A 20,619-nucleotide genomic window follows, 5' to 3' on the forward strand; every position below is an offset into this window, starting at 1 on the left:
TCTAATCTTATTATAAGTATTATTAATTGATTTTATACAAATATTATAAAATTAATGGCGATGATTCAAAAATTAAAAAAAAAACTTGATTATTTTAGCACTAAAGTACTAAACACTTTCCACTCATAGAGAAATATTTCATCACGAACATATGATCCACAAATAAACAAAAACCAAAGTGGCCAGATATTCAAAATTTCGAATACATTTTACAATCTACTCTGAGGCAATATTTTTCTGCATCAGTTCAGTCCAAGTAGCACAGAGAAGCCATCTATTTCCTACTGGCCATTTCACGAGACAGATTCGATCATCATCATCGTCATCAATTCGTCATCATCATCATCATTTCATTCCACTTTCGCAATTGTTTCTTGTAAAATGTAAATATTAGTGTTAAGTCTCCTGTCATTTGAGCTTTCTATAAAATGGCTTATTTGTGAAATTATCACCCTACACGGAAGAAAAAAAGTACCCAAAATTGAGTACTTTTAAACTTACTTTTGAGTTATTTTTTCTCTTCGCTTTCACCCACTCTTTCTTTTGTTGTCAAAAACAAAAGAGCCAAACAATCCAACGACGCCAGTTCAATACGGGAAGCCAATTTTGAGTTTTATTACCTGAGGTCGAAATTGAGTGAATTTAACTTAAATTTGGGTCAATAAATTTTCCGTTGGGTACTTTTTTTACATAGGAGTAAAGGCAAACTACTTCGACCCTACTTACTCAATTTTGGCTTCCCGTACGGATGTTCGAGGTTGGGTGAATTAAACTCACTATTGGGTAGTTTATTTCTTCCGTGTAGTACATTTCTTCCCGTTATTATTCTTACAATGTTGTCTATGAAACAAAACGAACTATTTTGTCGGAGAATAATATGTTATAAGAGTCATTCCACAAAACAAATCAAGATGAATATATATATATATATATAAGAACCCTGAAACAAATAACAAATTTGTCGTTGAATGTGGTTCATCCCAAGGTTTTTACATTATATTGTATAGTAATCATCGTGGTTTACCAAAAGATATTTTAGTTACTAGATAAAGATTGTCGCTGTCGTCGCTGTCCGGAACATCTTTTGCTGGCGAGGATAGGGGATCTAAATGTCAATGAAAGAAAAATACATACGATTTGACAGTTTGATACCACACATGTTTCGGCCGGCAGAACAAAGGGAACCGAAGCGGCAATATTTATCAAGTAACTAAAATATCTTTTGGTTTATCCATGGGTAGAATAGAAAACTGTAGCAAAAAGTGTGGAAAGCATGTTTACTGAACAACGACCATATGAAACAGAAAAGCAGAGCATGCTGTTATGTCTTATTTTTGCCCTAGATATATCGGTCCTTGATACATATATTTTTATGATTGTCAAACTTTTCAACTATTTAAAAAAAAAACAAAAAATGAAAAACACTGTAGTGATCAGCTCAAATAAATGAAGTGATGTTAATATAAAATCGTGCGAAAGATAGGCCAAAATTAAATCGCAGCATTAGATCAACTCAATAAAAGTGAAAGTAAATAATAACTGGAAGAATAATAATTGATTATATTATTTAATAATAATTGATTGATAAAACCAAAAAATTTGACAGAAAATGGTCGATTTGCAAGTAACGATCTGTTATATGCGGAAAAGTGAAAATCTAGCCACCCTGCCGGAGCATATGATCCACGGTCATAAGGCGCAGTCAGTCAACCAACACAAAAGCATAAACAGAAGCACTTTCGTTTGACGTTTCGCATGTTTTGCATCCGCATCGGTACACGCGAATTTCATCTGTGTGCGCGGTGGGATATCGTCGTTTGGCTCCCCGTCTCTCAACTATCACAGTGCCTTCACAGATTGACCTATCAAACGTCGTACGAAGGTCGTGTCCGGGTGGTAGTCGGTCGTCGCGGATTGATAGCGAGTGTTTTTGCTTCCATCAACCCCTGCCCTAGGAAAGTGAGAAGACCTACAAATTCTGCCAGCATCTTCGAGCGAAGCAGTTCGACAGACGATTGGGAAACCGAAGTAAAGCAGCCCAACCAAATTGTGCCGGTCTTGGATTCCGCTGATTCCTGAAGGTCGCCCACCGCTCGACGGAAAAGAAAAGAACGAAGTATGTTACGAACCGTCGCCGTACGGAACGAGAAGCTCCTGCTCCAGGGGTCGCGCAAGGTTCTTCGTGGGACGGCCAGCAGGGCCCTGAGTTGTGATGCTGCTCGGAAGTGCAATGTACAAAAGTGAGTTTATTAAGAAAAGTCCTACGCTAGTTATGTAATCTTGATGGGGGTGTAAAAAGAAAGCTGGAATGCAAGTCTCACTGCATATGTGCATACAGTTTGCGGGAAGGGATTTTTTCATCAGGCATAACGGGAGATTAAAGTTGTGTAATCATCATCCTTCGAATTGAATGTCTGGTCACTTGTGGATGAAAACGAAGCACCAGACGTGTGTGTGAAAATCTAGTATTTACAAAGGGAGGAAACGTCACTGCGTATTATTCCGATTGAGTCTATAATGATTCGAATTGTTTTTTTCTGTCACGGATCGCTGACTGGCGTTGATTCTTTTGATAGATTTACTTCCCTTATGCGATAAGACAATTTTAAATCATTCCTACGATGAATATGAAAGTGGATTTATAACCATCAATTATTGTATCACTTTAAGGACTGCGTTATTACTTATAAGGGTTATGGAATGCATGCGGTATCCAATACAACAAAGTTGAAGGACTTTTTCTGCATAACAATAGAATTGAACTATTACGAATTTTAAACCATTAAACAATTTAGTTTTTCAATGTGTGAACCGCGCATAAATTTTTGGTTGTTTAATTAATAAGGGTCTACTGACTGTAGTATTGGCGTTTGCTTCTTCTATCATTCTTAAACACTAATCCAATTCAATCAGTTGAGAAGCGCGTGTTACATTTTGATGCACGGTGGTCGTACATGGCTACTTTCGTCAGTCTATAAATAAAAATAGAACTGTTGCTGTTTGAAAACAGTTTCGTCAGTGGAAGTTTGAAAGCAAGCATGCTGCTTCACCCACCAATAATTGTGACAAAAAGAGGATCGAAAGAAGAGTATTGTTGATTGTCCAGGTCGCATACAGGGCCTTATCGTACACGTAACGAAATCAAAAATTGAAGTCGATGTAATATTGAAGATAGCTGTTAAGAAGTCGATCTGCCGATATAGACTATATTAATGTATGATAAGTATGGTACATCTATTTTTTGCTAGGACGTTTCATATCAAGACAAATTTAAAGCTCGTCTGAAAAGCTCATCATCAGAAGTGAAAGAATAAAAACTAGTTATTTTAATAGGTATACACATTTGTCCTGATTAATACTTTTTTTGTGTTGCATTGATTATTTGCGAAAAAAAGCATCTTCAGTGATCGAAATGTTTGTGCAAAAAATATCTGCTACACAAATAGCGCCTTATAAGTTTAATTAAGTTATGGCAAAAACTTATTCGAAAATACTAATACACTTCATTATGCCACCTTACGAATGAGCTTATGAAAGCTAATAATATTCATAAGTTAATTAGAAGTATAAGTTTTGGAATGTATGTGGCTAATGCAATGTATATATATACGTTTTTGCCTTTCTCGTACAACAAAGTTGTACCGAAAGGCTATCATTTCACTACGAAAACGAACTTTTTATAGAAGCCTCGGAGACCCATAGTGTTATATACCAATCGACTCAGCTTGACGAGCTGAGCAAATGTCTGTCTGTCCGTGCGTATGTGTGTGCACAAAAGCTAAGAAAAACATTAGACAACTTTTTATATAGTAATCATCAACCGATTTTCTCGCAACAAGTTTCATTCGACAGGGGGCAAAGCCTAGTTGATCACTATTGAATTTGATAACGATCGGCCATTGCGTTTAAAAGTTATAAAGAAAATGGTACATCTAACCATATTAGCACCATATAAGGTTGGTGTCTTGACTAAATGCGAGAAAGGCAGTATTACTACTCGGTGAATTAAGTTGGGTTTTTTCTTATACATACATATCATTGTGCGGCTGCTTAGGCCTGCTTTAGCAAACAAGTATTAGAAATTGTAATAATATTTAAACAGCATTATTTTTTTTTTCGTGATATAAGCATTCATCCCTACTGCAGCACGTGGAGACCAGTTTTCAAATATTATCAAAGTAAGCTTCGGTGATTTGTTTTTCTTATGGTAAACAGTCTACTGTAGTGAAAGCTTATCGATTAGAAGTGTTTTGTTTTTATCCTAAATCAAGCATAATAAAAACGTATATAGCAATTATGAGGATTCGAGAAATCCTTTGCAGAAAGTTGGCACAACTTTTTCTAAAACTGTTTAAAAACTAAATCTTCTTTTAAAATTTGTTTCCGCTGGCATGCATCAATACATGGCACGTAAAAAGCGTGCTTCATGTCTTTACTCAGTTAATTCAAATTTCCTGTGAAAAACGATAAAATTATACATACACCGTATGTGTACAGACGTCGCTGAACATTGGTCGGTTTTCCATAGTGCACGATTGACGCAACTGCAGTTTTGTTTGCTTTTTTGGTACATAGACTTCAAAAATAGAAAATTCTACATACGTCGCTTCGTAAAAAGATTTAATTAAAAAAATTAAGATCTTAAATCAGTAAAATCGATGCGTATTATATAAAGTCGCGTGTCATTGTCATGTTGCATTAAAAACCTCGTTTGGTTTACCTTTGTTGCATACGTCTTTATGAAAAATTATGCATGAAATGCTATTGAGCAGCTAGAAGGTTTTCCCATCCTGCCTGTTCTTTTCGTCAACAAATGGACATGATAGGGATGGGAATAACTTCGAGCTACTTCGAGCTGCTCATTGGATAGCACTATAGGGGAGACTGGGGAGACTTGATCCCCCTTTCTGATTTCCGATGTATCACAGCCAAAAATAAATAAACATACGCGATTTTCACACAGAAAGAAATATAGTATTTAACTTTACTGATGTATGACAGGGCCCTCCTTAGCCGTGCGGTAAGACGCGCGGCTACAAAGCAAGACCATGCTGAGGGTGGCTGGGTTCGATTCCCGGTGCCGGTCTAGGCAATTTTCGGATTGGAAATTGTCTCGACTTCCCTGGGCATAAAAGTATCATCGTGCTAGTCTCATGATATACGAATGCAAAAATGGTAACCTGGCTTAGAAACCTCGCAGTTAATAACTGTGGAAGTGCTTAATGGAACACTAAGCAGCGAGGCGGCTCTGTCCCAGTGTGGGGATGTAATGCCAATAAGAAGAAGAGGAAGAAGAAGATGTATGACAGTCCTTAAATTATAGTTGTTATTGATACACAATCGATTTTTTGAGGTGCAGTCAAAAATCGATTTTTAAAATATTTGGGGAAAATTGATCCCTCTCCAAGAACTTGCTTTGATAATATTAGAGATTTTTAAAATAATTTTCCTTCAAAATACGCGTAAATTTCAAATTGCTGTGCGTATACATGAACAATTTTGGCTATTAAATTCGACAGCACATGCAATTTTAAAATTTGGGGGGACTTGATCTCCTTTTTATGATATTTACGCAATACATATTTTTTCCTATCAATCCTTCATCAAATCTGTCAAATCTACAAAAAATTAGAAGCCTGAGAACAGATTTATATTTTTTTGAATTTATTTGCCAAATTTTTGTATGGGTGACTAATGAGGGATCAAGTGTCCCCATATTGAAGCAATATCTTCAAATCCAAATATCCTAAAACTTTGATGGAATGTTGACATTTTCATCAGTACAGATAATTAAGCATATTTATGGCTTTGTGCTGTGAAAAAACGAAAACATTTGGTCATTGTTATAAAAAGTTGTTCAAATTTTACGTGGCCAATAAAAAAATCTTTAGGAAGGTCAAAACATACAAACCGCCCTGCAGAATAAATAAGGTTGTCAATACAAAAAATAACTCACCATAGAATAGTCATTTGTCTAGAGGATCTACACTAAAAAATACCCTAGAACAAAACTACTTTAGTTCTCGATAAAACAGGGGGTGATCAAATCACCCCGGGGATCAAGTCTCCTCATCTTCCCCTACAGTCGCCTCTCCACTTCTCGATATTAAAGGGATTATCGAGTTAGTGAGAGATCGAGGAATGGGAGGAAGATTTTAATGGGTACTAGATTCAGAAAAGTTTGTTGCTATGAAAAACGACAACAAAATAAATGTCGTTTCCTGTTGTTATTGTCCAAAGATGGTCTAGTAGCCTAAAAAACGAGCAATGGTATTTTTTTATACATAACCGCGAGTAGACGTTGGACTTATAAAAACTTAACGTATTTACATTTAACTTTTGAATGTATGGGGTTTGATTGTAGGTATTGATTTTGGAAACAACTTCCATGCTGTGTAGAATTATTAGCATTTTGTTTATTAAAATATTCTGGAAAATTAAATAATAATTAAATACATAATCAGAATTGTATGGTTTCTAACTATTAGGCCCTACTATACTCAAGCAAATTTTTAACGTTTAAAAAATTCCAATAATCAAAAAAAATTTTTTTTTTTAATTTTTAGACTTGGGCGAAAGGTGCTACTTTAAGGGAACTGCCCTCTTTTTCATCTCTTTAAACATATGTATATTCATCTTATCGCCAAATAAAGAAATACAGCACCAATTTCGTTGCTTCTTAGTGCTAACATGTGTGCTTACTGCTGAAAAAATCAAAAAATAAGAAACAAGTCAAGGAGCAGTAACCCTATTAAAATAGAGCAGGTTCTTCTAATACGTCAACGAAAAATTATTTAATTTTGTGGCTCCAAACTCCTAATCTAAGTCAAGTTTAATGATACAATTTCTAAGAAAATAAAAACTAAAGTATAAAATAATGTTTTTTAAAATATTATTCTGGAATTTTTTTTATTTTTTTTTTTGACTTTTTTAAAACATTTACATGTAATTCGGCACATACATGAGTGGTTACTTTCTGCCAAAGCTGTGGTATCACCAACGAGCTGGGAACCAGCTTCATAATGCTGGGAAAGATGCGCCAACGCGTGATTGGGTGGCAGCCAATCATCGCAAGGATGTGCAAGCTGAGGATAAAAGGCCAATTCTTTAACTATAGCATCATCAACGTGCCCAGCCCACACGAAGAAAGACCCGACGACGAGAAAGAAGTGTTCTACGCACAGCTGGAGCAGACATACGATGGATGCCCACTGAGGGACGTCAAAATCGTCATCGGTGACATGAACGCTCAGGTAGGAAGGGAGGAAATGTATAGACCGGTCATCGGACCGGATAGTCTGTATACCGTATCGAACGTCAACGGCCAACGATGCATAAACTTTGCAGCCTCCCGCGGAATGGTAGTCCGAAGCATTTTCTTCCCCCGCAAGAATATCCACAAGGCCACATGGAAATCACCTAATCAAGTAACGGAAAACCAAATCGACCACGTTCTACTCGACGGTAAATCTTCTCCGACATCACGAACGTACGCACTTATCGCAGTGCGAATATTGAATCCGACCACTACCTCGTTGCAGTATGTCTGCGCTCAAAACTCTCGACGGTGTACAACACGCGTCGAAGTCGTCCGCCGCGGCTAAACATTGGGCGGCTACAAGACGGTAGACTAGCCCAAGACTACGCGCAGCAGCTGGAAATGGCACCCCCAACGGAAGAGCAGCTAGGCGCAGCGTCTCTTGAAGATGGCTGGAGAGCTATCCGATGCGCCATTGGAAGCACCGCAACCGCTGCACTAGGCACGGTGCCTCCGGACCAGAGAAACGACTTGTATGACGGCGAATGTGAGCAGTTGGTTGAGGAGAATAATGCAGCATGGGCGAGATTGCTGCAACACCGCACGAGGACGAACGAGGCACGATACAAACGGGCGCGGAACAGACAAAACTCGATTTTTCGGCCGCCCACTACGAGTTTCTGTCGGTGGTGACGAAATCGAGGTGGTTGAAGAATTCGTGTACTTGAACTCACTGGTGACCGCCGATAACGATACCAGCAGAGAAATTCGGAGACGCATCATGGCAGGAAATCGTACGTACTTTGGACTCCTCAAAACGCTCCGATCGGAGTTCGCCGCCGTACCAAACTGATTATCTACAAAACCCTTTTTAGACCGGTAGTTCTCTACGAACACGAGACCTGGACGATGCTCGTGGAGGACCAACGCGCACTGGGAGTTTTCGAAAGGAAAGTGCTGCGTACCATCTATGGTGGCGTGCAGACGGCGGACGGTATGTGGAGGAGGCGAATGAACCACGAGTTGCATCAGTTGTTGGGAGAACCATCCATCGTTCACACCGCGAAAATCGGAAGACTGCGGTGGGCCGGGCACGTAGCTAGAATGTCGGACAGTAATCCGGTGAAAATGGTTTTCTACAACGATCCGACGGGAATAAGAAGGCGAGGTGCACAGCGGGTAAGGTACTTCGATTAGGTGGAGGACGATTTGTGAGCCCTCTGCAGACTGCGTGGTTGGCGAAGTCCAGCCATGGACCGAGCTGAATGGAGAAGAATTTTATGTATTGCACAGGCCACTCCGGCCTTAGTCTGGTGTAAATAAAACATGTAATACGGCGAAATGTTCTAATCTAAAATGGATATCAGCACCATTGCAGATTGTGTATAATTAAATTGCCAATGCCTTCTGCAAATTAATGGGAGTAATTATTTTAAATCATTTTTTTTTATTTTCATCAGTGTAGTTTTATTTTTTTTGATGAAGAATCAGAACTGTTATAGTATAACTCTGTTTTAATGTACGTGTAGTTTAGTACCAATCACAACTCAACATATGGTCAGTCATATGCCATGACTTGTTCCCATCCCGGAAGGAAGTCGCTCTGGGCTAATTTTATTCTTCTTCATCCACCACCGCTGCCATCACAGCCTCAGACATCATAGCCGTGAACTCCGAGCGATGCGATGGGCAATTGCATCAATCGCAACCGACACCGCTGCATCTGACCATCATCAAGCATGGAATGACAAAAAAATGCGTCCTCTTCTTTCATGCATATTATACAGCCGGAGTAAAGTTTCCATCCCGGGACAAAAAATCCCGGGATTTAGGAAAATTCGAAATTTCCCGATTCCCGGGATATTATTTTTGAAATCCCGAAAATCCCGAAGATTCCCCTATATCACTCAATGGAGGGCCCCTGACTGATACTTTTTGCAGCAGCTACAACTCTCTATTAATTAAACGACAAGTATCTACAGTACAAGATCAGCTACATCTATTTGGCGCCTACTTCCTACCCATCTCCCGTCTACAGCGAGGTTGTGTACACTAGCTGATATTCGCCTTGCTAATCTCCTCGCGCCGCCCAACGTTGAGTCAGTTTCCTGAGCATCTTGCCTTCAAAGCATTTTTTGATCTAATTCATGTCCTTCCAATCAACGTTCGTACAACAAAGTTTCCAGCACCTGCGCAAGTACAAGTGGTCCGACCCCGATGCTCTGCCTAATTTTTTCGATCAAAATCAACTCTGATCAACAGGCTGCAATCAATTTGTCCAATTCTCGACTTCTGTCAAAATTGTATGCCAACTTTAATCACGTAATCTATTAACCCCATTATCGTTGAATTATCGAGTGACTTTCGTTAAATTATTGAACTCCGATAATGAGTTGATTCATCTTTATCGCAGCAAGCGATTACGTTGAACACAATTCACTTTATCGCCGATAACGATAAATTAACTATTAACATCAAGATTAGAAAGCGTTCTGTTCAAGATTAGGAAGAACTGCAGCTCTTAATAAAAGTATCAATTAGTAGCCTGCCATGGTGTGGAGGATACTCTAGTATTGTGTTTTCTTTGTGAGGGGGTTCCCATATATCCAATTGATTATGGGCCCAGTACGATACTACTGCGCATCTTCCATCTTTCGTCACTAGGGTATTGAACGCAATCCCAGCAACTGTCTAAACCCAATGCATATTCAAAACAATGCAAACAGTCAAGCCAACTTCAACCGCCAGCTTCTCGGAATCGGCGATCATATATTCCAAAAGGGTACTCTGCCTTCCGAGAAAAACGTGAATAATATTTGCTTTTCGAATTCGTTTTTTTTTTCGAACGAATCGATTCAAATTAGAATTGAATTGAGTTCCAATTTGAAACCTGTATTATCTGGCCTTTCTAAAATATGAACTTTACCCCTGAACATTGAATAAAATCGTTTTTAAATCAAAAAATAAGTTTTCTAAGGAAACATCGAAAAATCCCGGGATCCCGGGATATACAAAGTTCATCCCGAATCCCGGGACAACGAAAATGGTCGGGAAATGGAAACTCTATGCCGGAGACTGCATGCTGTGTACGTGAACACAGCCAACGAACGAGAAAAAAATACGCGTACCAAAAGCACGTCAGTATGCGCTGCTGTCACAAACTGGAATGATTCACTCACACACGGCAGGCACAACTTTTTTTATACACAAAAAAAATCTTGCAGTGGACCCGAGGGCCCGTGGCATACTGTATTCTGATGTCCGTGTTAGGAATGCACGGAATTGGTTATATGTGAATTTTTTATTGGCTTTGACAAGAATTGAAAATTTCAATAATTTATCGTCAATAATAAAAAGTTTCTATAAAATTGACAAATTGTAGGAGAGTGCCCGAGTCGATTGATATCCCTAGCAACATTTTGGATTTATGCTGGTTTTATCCGATCCGAGTCATGTAGAGCAAATAATGGTTTTCATGACTGTTATAAAACTAAAAATGTTACTTGGGATATAAATCTTAATTCATCAAAAAATAAAGGCGCTAGTAACGTTCGACATCTTCCCTTTCAGCGTTGAAGCGTAGAAGTAGAGGTTGAAATGTAAGCAGAGGGCCATTGAAAAACAACACGAAATTGAAATCGCTGTTATTTTACCTAACGTCCACCCAGGACCGGCTTGGCTGATAGCGTGTGAACTATCTTACGTGTTGTTTATCAATGGCCCTCTGCTTACGTTTCAACTTCTATTCATACTTGTTCATACTTGTCGCAGGCTTGCGATAACTTTCAATTCTGTGCTTCATCGTGCTTTGCAAACATGCTCCCTTCCACTTTGAGCTTAGGTAGTTCGATCTCACCGATAAAAGCCAATGGAAATCAATCAATAAGTTTCTCGCGGTGATGAAACCTCATAAACATATGTAGGAATTACAATTTTTTAAACTTAAACTAAACTTAACTTAATTTATACTAAGGGTACAAAGAACTAATAGAACAATAGAAGATTGCAACGATTTTTGTCTAAAATTGGAAATCATTTTGTTGGGCATTTGTTGCAATGTCTCAATATTAGAAATTCTATGAAGTTCATTGGTAGTGAATTGAGGCATTTTAATCTCATCCAGTGATTTTTCTGGGTAAACCTTCCAAGACGACCTTGAACAATCGCTCAGTTTTGTCGTCCAACGTAAAACGAAGGCACGGGTCCTTGCAAAGATCGTAACGTGATTAGTGGGTACAAATAGCGCTGAGAACCACTGTTTAAATTAAAATAGTTTCGGGTAGTATTAAAAACTTCCTTCAACAAAGAGAAAAAAGAGCCGCACGGCACGAAAGCACAATCTTTGATACTAATTCCCATGCAAACTTGGAACGGCTTGTACTAAATCAATTTTCACCCAAATCAGCTCAAATTTCCGGAGAACACTAAGAATATAATACAGAATCAGATGAGCGCTGTTAAGCGAAATCGATTTTTCAAACCACCCTAATGTACACTTTTCCTTTCATCAATTTATTTGAAATGAATCCAAAAGTATTCAACTGACTTTTTTTGTAACATCGACAGCTTCCTTGACCAGCTATGAGAAATGTAAAAAAAGAAGAATAATGAAAAACTTTCCACTGCGAGATATGGGATGCAATTCTCTAAATATTTTTCAAAATTACAAAATGATATTTACATATTTGAAAATAATCTGGACTTTTGATTATCTACATTATACATATATTTATTTGGTTGTTCATGATAATCATTTTTTTTCTCGAATTGATCCCGGAAAAGTTACTATTTTTGACGTTTTTTGAATTTCCAATCTCGTGTAATAAACCATTTTTAAAAAAAATCAGTTCGTAATTTTTAAAATTATTTTAAATTCCATTGGTTATACCTTGCCGTGGTAAATTTTTGTGATTCTACTTTTTGTCTGATGACAGCATTCATCCGGTTCTCCTAGCGCATGGCATCATATTCATTTGAGGCGGATAGTTCCTTGTCAAAAGTACAATGAAAAGAGGAATTGGAACCAGAATTCTTTTATATCAAGTCTAATATGTCTGCTAGGTATTGACGAAAGCAACATACCACCTACTCCTCATAAGATTTCTGAGACTATAGAAATCTCCGAGGAATAGCAGCTATCAGCATTTCACTGCATCTTGTGGATTCTTTAAGAAGATGCTTGGTCAATACTCTCAAGTGACTCATGTTTTGTCTGGAGACTTTTGTCGACCATAGTAGAGTGTGGGCAATTTCAATTTCAGGCGGACAACTCTATAATTTCTGGTCATTCGTTGCTAAAATCACATGGTACTGGTGTTATCACGCTGTACTGGAGAACTATTTTATATTAATGAGCAGTTTAGTCCTAAATCAACATGAGGAAGATTGGCATAAATAATAAACAAACTACGATGCCATAAAAAGATCAGGAAATAGGAGAAATAAACAAATTAATTATAACTCACTACACCAGAAACACCTGGTCAAGGTACATAAGTCTTAAGAACTGAAAATAGTTTGTCAAAATTTGTATACGCTCAATCGTTTCTTTAACTTATTTAAGTATGGAGTGATTCAAATATGACACCCCTCCCCCCTCTGTCTCGCTTTTTTGTATACCTAGTACTGCCGTGAATCGCAAGTCAGTCGTATCTGCATTTTAATCAATTTTGAGTTAGAATCCCTATTCACTTTCCTTTTGTATATATATTTTGCTATGCTAGTCAGAACGGGAAGTTTGTTTTGCTTTTGCGTTATCTCCACCGATACACACCACATCTCGCTGGTGTAAAATAACACAAATATCACATTAATTAGCTATTGAGCCTATTCTGTGTGTCTATAATAGAGAACACCTAAATGTAAGAACACATTCAATAGATCAACACGATTAGCCCAAACTGATATACACTGAAGCCTTGTTCGTTAATTTTTCCTGTCAAGTAAAGATCATCACTCAGCATTGTCTTACATTCATCATTAATTTTATTGTCTTCTAATACTAATTTATTAGCTAGGTATATGCGATAGCATAGTTCGTTAGTTCATAGATTCCAGGTCAAGCTTATCGTCTGTCTTGCAGATAGAACCCTTGCTTCCACACCTTCAGCAGCTGAACGGCGTTCCAATTTTTGATAACAAGTCGTTGAAGACAAATGGCCCACAGATTGTTCGCTGTTCTTGAGCGTCCTTAACATGAACACTGATTCATAATCTTTCCCTTGGTTTGACCTTTTTGCATCATCCACTTAGCATGCAAGTAGAGCTCCATTCATCGTGCGTTCGTGTGACGCACAAAAAAACTTTTCATACATATTGGTACTTGGAACACGTGCTAAAATATCTAATAAGTTGTTCTTGCATTATTCTAGAAATTCTCAGAAATGGACCTCAACTGGACCGAAACTGACTCCTGTATGGCAGGTGAACTTCATTCGAGGTTATTGCAGTAATTATCCAGCCCACAACAAGGTCCTTTTACCAGCACTTTCACCCACCATGGAGCTGGGTACAATCGTCAGTTGGGAGAAGAAAGAAGGTGACAAGCTGAATGAAGGTTAGTATGAGTATTTTAAAATGCTATCAGCTATCGGTTCGAGTACCTATTTCAGTATGACGCCAATAGATGAAAAATGCTTGGCGATACCGGTTGTATTACAAGATCACGCGATCCTCACACGAAACAAAACGAAGCGCGCTTTTTGCACTGATAACGAATAAGTACATACTATTGCAACAGAGTCACTATAAGGCCGAAACAAACAATATTTTCTTCTTTTGTCTTCTAACCTTTTGAATTTTGTGACCAATTTTTATTATTTGAGGGAGGAATTTGAAATTGTAATCGATAAATAAAAAGTAATATTAAAAACTTTCACAGACAATTAACAAAATATTTATATTTTTATGTTCCAACCCTTCATTACCCAAAAACCAACAACACAAAAACAAGGAATAAATGTTTTGATTCAGACTGTAATTTTACTGAATAAATTACTATTTCTACTAGCAATATGTTACAAACTCACGTTTATCTGCTCTCTAGGTGATCTGCTGGCCGAAATTGAAACCGATAAAGCTACCATGGGATTTGAGACCCCCGAGGAAGGCTACTTGGCCAAAATTGTGGTACAAGCTGGCCAAAAAGACGTTCCCATCGGGAAGCTGGTGTGCATCATTGTCGAAAACGAAGCAGACGTTGCTGCCTTCAAAGACTACAAAGATACTGGTGCTCCAGCTGGGAAGCCCGCCGCACCATCTCCAGCAGCCGCTCCACCAGTGTCAACTCCGCCTCCGGTAGCGGCGGCACCACCACCACCTCCCCCGCCAGTAGTACCTGCGGCTCCTGCTCCAATGACTGCCGTTGAGCAACGTGGTCCCCGAGTCTACGCAAGCCCCATGGCCAAGAAACTGGCCGAACAGCAGCGGCTGCGATTAGATGGTATATACACGTTTCGATTTAAGGATGTATTCATTAACATCACAATGTGTGAATGCGTGCTACTTACCCATCGTTGCAATTCGTCTCCCCTTCGTTTTCAGGTAAAGGCTCCGGTCTGTTCGGCTCACTAACGTCTAAGGATCTTGCAGGTCTGCAGGCGGCAGGAGCACCGGAAGCACGTGCAGCAGCGCCAGCGGCAGCACCAACCATTCCGGCCGGTGCAGCCTACGTTGATATTCCGGTGTCGAATATTCGGGGAGTCATTGCCAAACGGCTACTCGAGTCCAAGACTACCATTCCGCACTACTATCTGACGGTGGATGTTAACATGGACCAAATTAACAAACTGCGATCCAAGTTCAACAAGCAGCTCGAGAAGGAAGGTGTTAAGCTATCGATCAACGATTTCGTCATCAAAGCTGCGGCGTTGGCTTGCAAGAAGGTCCCGGAAGCAAACTCCGCCTGGATGGATACCGTTATCAGACAGTAAGTTCAACACTTTCGTAGGGTTCAATTACAAAAAATATTTGCTTATATTTCGGGTATTAGAAACTCGGTGTATTGTGCATATGTACATCGAGTAAACAAACGGAGTGAGTTTCATGTGACATGAACTCTTCTGCCGTATTCTGGAAAAGTGACGTAGGTATGCACCAAAATGGTATTTTGCGTTTTTCAGTTTTCCCTTTCAAAATCATGATGGAAGCTACTCTAAAACTCGAAAATTAGCCAATTGTACATACGTCACTTTGCAATAGGGCACTGCACGAACGAGGTTTCTCATTGCATAGAAATCAGAAAACAATAAGGCCACTTCTTCTTCTTATTGGCATTACGTCCCCACACTGGGACAGAGCAGCCTCGCAGCTTAGTGTTCATTAAGCACTTCCACAGTTATTAACTGCGAGGTTTCTAAGCCAGGTTACCATTTTTACATTCGTATATCATGAGGCTAGCACGATGATACTTTTATGCCCAGGGAAGTCGAGACAATTTCCAATCCGAAAATTGCCTAGACCGGGACCGGGATTCGAACCCAATCACCCTCAGCATGGTCTTGCTTTGTAGCCGCGCGTCTTACCGCGCGGCTAAGGAGGGCCAATAAGGGCACTATAGCTGTAAAAATTGACAGTCACTAGCCTTGTTCCATGAAGGACGAAAGAGAACGGGATTTTTTCACGCAGTGCCCTATATTACATCTGTCTTGATCATGAGACGATATACCTTCCATAAATCATGACACTGGCGTAGCCAGAAAAATAGTCTGGGGGGGGGGGGGGGGTTTCTGAACATTTTTTTTTTCGAAAAAAATTTTTTCTCCAAAAATGTTGTCTCTGGGGGGGGGGAGGTTTATGCCCAAAACCACCCCCGTGACTACGCCACTGAATCATGATGTACATGATTTTAATATGACATAAAAATGACATACATTTTACAAAACAAATAGGTACTCTCCTCCAATATTCGCTAAACCCTGAGTATAATATTTTCGGATTCTATGTAATTATTTCTGTTGTGTTTTCTCACCAAATAGATTCGACGCAGTGGATGTCTCGGTGGCAGTGTCCACTGATCGAGGGCTCATTACGCCCATCGTCTTCAGTGCGGACCGAAAGGGCTTATCGGATATCTCCAAGGATGTCAAAAACCTGGCAGCAAAGGCTCGGGATGGCAAGCTGCAACCGCAGGAATTCCAGGGTGGTACCTTCAGTGTTTCGAATCTCGGTATGTTCGGTGTGACGCATTTCAGCGCCATCATTAACCCACCGCAGAGCTGCATTCTGGCGATCGGTGGTACCCAGAAGCGAATCGTACCTGATAAGGAATCGGAACAAGGGTAGGTTTTTGAATATTCCCTAGGATTAACAGGATTCTAATTTTATTTGTTTTCTGTTCCAGCTGGAAAGAAAGTGACTACGTTGCAGTGACTCTCAGCTGTGACCATCGCACGGTGGACGGCGCTGTTGGTGCTCGTTGGTTGCAGTACTTCCGCCAGTTCCTAGAAGATCCGCATTCTATGCTACTGTAAACGCGTATTAAGTTTCACAAACGATGGTAAGTACCGCTGTTCATATCTCCTTTATTCCTCTCCATGACGATTACAATTTCCAACCCAGAGTATCCATGCCTTATTTGATATGTGAAAGTAGCGTCAACCCACTCCATCGCCATCAAGTCCTACAAGGTTTTCGGAAATATGTTATCAAGACCATCATCACTCATTCTTGCAGGTTAAGTAGGGAAATGTACAGTCATACAGAGACAAGCGTCGTTACCCCAATCACACAAGGTTCAGGTCGTCTTGGAGTAGCATTAAAACATGCAACAAACCAACTCCCAATTATGAGATGCTCCGGATACTTCGAACAAATACCGTCTGCCAACTATTCAGTAGAACAGTCACATTAGTAGTTTACGACACATTCGTACAAATGGGAAGCGTTGTTAATTGTAACGAAAAAAGTAAAACCAAATTCAACGACATAATGTGGTCAATAATCCGTACGAAGAATCTGTGAAGTTTTGAAATTAAGTTGTTTTGTTTTGAACAAAGGTAAAATCGTTTCTTGGACAGAGTCACTCACAATATGGTCATTATTTTTGTTTGCAAGCGTAGATGATGCTGCTTTGATTGTTTTTAAATAAGACTAAAATCTATATTTATTGATTTCACTTGCTACAATTAGATTCGATTAGTCGATTAGATTATTGTGTTTGGTCCAAATCTGTTTTAAATTCCCCCGCTCCAAATACTTTCATTACATACCTTCAAAATGTCATATTTTTAAAACAAATTATTCTTCAGAAACCATACTTTTGCACACTAAATTTATACGACCGAACCACAGAAGAACTGACTCCAAGGAGAGTGTAGGTAATACATAATGGAATAAACGAATATTAGAAACCAATTTTAAAAATGGATATTCCCAGAAGGAAAATATTGTACAAGTCCAAAAACATAGTTTCAATCACAGTGCAGGAGATAATACAAAAGCGATTCGTCGTACAGTATAGCGTTGGTATTCACCGCGTGTAAGCAGTCCGATTGTAATTCCTTGGGCAGCGTATCCGAAAGCCTTACTTAAGAAACTTCGAAAACCCCGGGGGAGCTACTAGAACAGCTTCCTCTATTCACCACCTTTCCGTATTTCGCCTAATTCATTACTTCTCGTTCTTTATTACATCAAGGTTTTATGGATCAGCTTTTTAAGAATAGTATACTATTGAAATATGGTAATTGTTCCATGTATATTTCTATTCTTAGCGATTATTCCATTACTTGATTACACCGATTACATAATGGTTGGGAGCAGTGTTGTAAAATGTCATTTCTATTCGTTTGTATAATTTTTCCAGAACTTTGGTAGCCATCAATTCCTGAGGTATGACGAACTTATAGCGCTTAAATGTTCCTACAGCTTTGTCTAACAAGACATTGCTGTAAATATGTCATCTGGGGCGTGGGAGGCAAAATGTCATTCAAATGACATTATGTCAAATGACACGTGACATTTTGGAGAGTTTTCACTCTCCAGCCTCAGATGTTATATTTAAAGCAATGTACCCTTGGACAAAAATATAGCCCTACTCAAGCGTTATAAGTACATCTAAAATTATGGAAGAAAAAAGAAAGTTATGAACAAATTAGTCAAATGACATGCAGATGACATTTCTCAAGCCTGGTTGGAAGGACTATTTCATTTTCAGTTATTTAGCATACATCCACATACATCCCCATCTTATTACACCTGCCGGAACGAAGGCTAACACCATGCTATCCGGCATTCTTGCCCAGCCCATCGTACACTTTCTGCTTTAGCTACCTTCTGGATACTCGGTTCGTCGTAGAGTTGTGCGAGCTCATAGTTCATCTTTCGCCACCACGCACCGTTCTCTTGCACACCGCCGCGCCAAAGATGGTCCTAAGCACGCGTCTCTCGAATATTCCGAGTGCTGAGAAGTCCTCCTCGAGCATGGTACATGCCTCATGTCGGTAGAGGACCTTCGGTCTTACGAACATTCTGTACAAGAACATGAAGCATTTTGAGCGGCTGTGAAACTTGTTTGACCGCAGTTTCTTCTGGAGTTCATAGTATTCATATAGAATTCATTGACCTAACATTGCTTCCCACACCTGTCGCGCTCGGTTCTGTCCACTAGCATATACTTTGCATTCTACGCATTTACCACCAGTACAACTTTCGTTGCCTCACGTTTCAGACGAGTGTACAGTTGTACTGCCACTTTTTCAAATGTTCTGCCGAAAATTTCCATATCAACCGCGAAGCAAATAAATCGACTGGATCTGTTGAAAATCATTCCCAGGCTGTTAAGCCCGGCTCGCTGTATGACACTTTCTGGCGCAATATTGAACTTACTTGATACTTGATGGGCTACAGCTCTTTGATGAACCTACGCCGAATGGAGTATCCTTCTCCACTGGACTCGATCCTGGGCCAATCGCTTCCAGTCGCCCTGAACATTGAGCGCCCTCAGGTCCTCTTCAACTGCAAAAAGCCATCGTGTACGCGGCCTTCCACAAAGCCTGCGGCCTCTTCCGGGTTCTCTACTAAATATTATCTTCGCTTGACGTTCTTCCGGCATACGAACAACGTGACCAGCCTACCGTAGTCTGCCGTGTTGTATAAGCTTAATAATATCCAGCCCTTTATACACCTGGTACAATTCGTGATTCATGCGACGCCGCCAGATACCGTTCTGCTGTTTACCGCCGAGTATTGTCCGCAGCACCTTACGCTCAAACACTCCGAGAGCTCTCCGATCAGCCTCCTTTAACGTCCATGTCTCATGGCCGTATAAAGCCACCGGAAGAATCAGAGTAGTATACAGCGCGAGCTTTGTTTTCGTTTGCAGACTACGGGACTTAAGCTGGTTACGAAGTCCGTAATAAGCCCTATTTGCAGCTGCAATACGCCTTTTCACCTCGCGGGTAACATCATTATCGCACGTCACTAATGTTCCAAGATACACAAATTCTTCTACCACTTCAAATGTTTCACCATCCAGCACTATTTCGCTACCACCACTACTAATGAACCCACGTTGATTGCCAGCGACCATGTACTTCGTTTTGCTGGTATTGATCGTGAGTCCGATCCTCGCTGTCTCCCTTTTAAAAGGCGCAAAAGCCTCTTCCACGGCACGGCGATCAATTCCGATAATATCGATGTCGTCCGCAAATCCCAGGAGCATATGCGATTTTGTGATAATAACCGCTCCTTTGCACACCAGCTCTCCTAATCGCTCCCTCGAGCGCTATATTGAACAGTAGATTCGAGAGTGCATCACCCTGCTTTAATCCATCTAAGGTAACAAATGACGTCGATATTTCATCCGCAACCCTTATAGCCTATTCAGATTGGGCTATTTATGACTTTGTTAAGTGAGAGGGTATCCAATTATTACGAGGTGTTCAGACTGCAGCAAGATAATATATCTTGACGTTTCCATGTTTCCTCATTTGCACGCTAATACAGGGTTGAATTCAAGGAGAGTTTTAAAATTTAATTTGCGAAATCAAGCATTTGTGTGGCGACAATCGAACATTTTTTTCTGAACAAAGTTTCTACGAAAAAAAATATGAAAAGGGATTTTCGAAGAATATTTGAAGCTCTCATTAAGGATAATGAGCGAAGCTATACATTCATTAGTTGGGTGCGCCGTTCTTCGGGGAATCAGACTATTCCTCAATTTATTTTTAAGTTTAAAAAGTATTTTGATTCTGTACTATGATCGAACGGAGATTTGATAGAAAAAATTAGATACTTTTGGGAATTCTCACAAATAAATAAAAAAAGGACGATTGGACCAATTTTCAAGAAATATTATCGAACTAAAATGTATTTCCACCAGTATCTCCATGTATGAAGGGCAACTCAGCAATTTATTTTTTTTT

The 20,619-nt window shown here is 39.5% G+C and overlaps 1 protein-coding gene across 3 annotated transcripts; it reads left to right on the forward strand.

Annotated features, from left to right (window-relative positions):
• The first annotated feature begins 1,775 nt into the window (after positions 1 to 1,775).
• LOC134212383 (dihydrolipoyllysine-residue acetyltransferase component of pyruvate dehydrogenase complex, mitochondrial) lies at positions 1,776 to 17,742 on the forward strand. Of its 3 annotated transcripts, none has more exons than XM_062690170.1 (7): positions 1,776 to 2,240; positions 13,630 to 13,814; positions 14,304 to 14,699; positions 14,849 to 15,185; positions 16,234 to 16,536; positions 16,599 to 16,754; positions 16,817 to 17,742. In XM_062690170.1, exons 1-6 carry the CDS (start codon positions 2,119 to 2,121, stop codon positions 16,726 to 16,728), a joined length of 1,473 nt encoding a protein of 490 aa, XP_062546154.1. In that variant the 5' UTR covers positions 1,776 to 2,118; the 3' UTR covers positions 16,729 to 16,754; positions 16,817 to 17,742. The 3 variants fall into 3 exon arrangements, with proteins under 3 accessions (XP_062546154.1, XP_062546153.1, XP_062546151.1); XM_062690169.1 differs by having other exon boundaries at positions 1,779 to 2,240; positions 14,801 to 15,185; positions 16,931 to 17,742; XM_062690167.1 differs by having other exon boundaries at positions 1,780 to 2,240; positions 14,801 to 15,185.
• Positions 17,743 to 20,619: the final 2,877 nt, after the last annotated feature.

Source organism: Armigeres subalbatus, chromosome 2 (genome assembly GCF_024139115.2).
Source record: "Armigeres subalbatus isolate Guangzhou_Male chromosome 2, GZ_Asu_2, whole genome shotgun sequence".
NCBI classification, from domain to species: domain Eukaryota; kingdom Metazoa; phylum Arthropoda; class Insecta; order Diptera; family Culicidae; genus Armigeres; species Armigeres subalbatus.

Coding starts and splice junctions, on each gene's coding strand:
- LOC134212383 (XM_062690169.1), top strand. CDS start 2,119: ATGTTACGAACCGTCGCCGTACGGAACGAGAAGCTCCTGCTCCAGGGG. Junction 13,815..14,303: donor AGGTGACAAGCTGAATGAAG/GTTAGTATGAGT, acceptor TCTGCTCTCTAG/GTGATCTGCTGGCCGAAATT. Junction 14,700..14,800: donor GCAGCGGCTGCGATTAGATG/GTATATACACGT, acceptor CTTCGTTTTCAG/GTAAAGGCTCCGGTCTGTTC.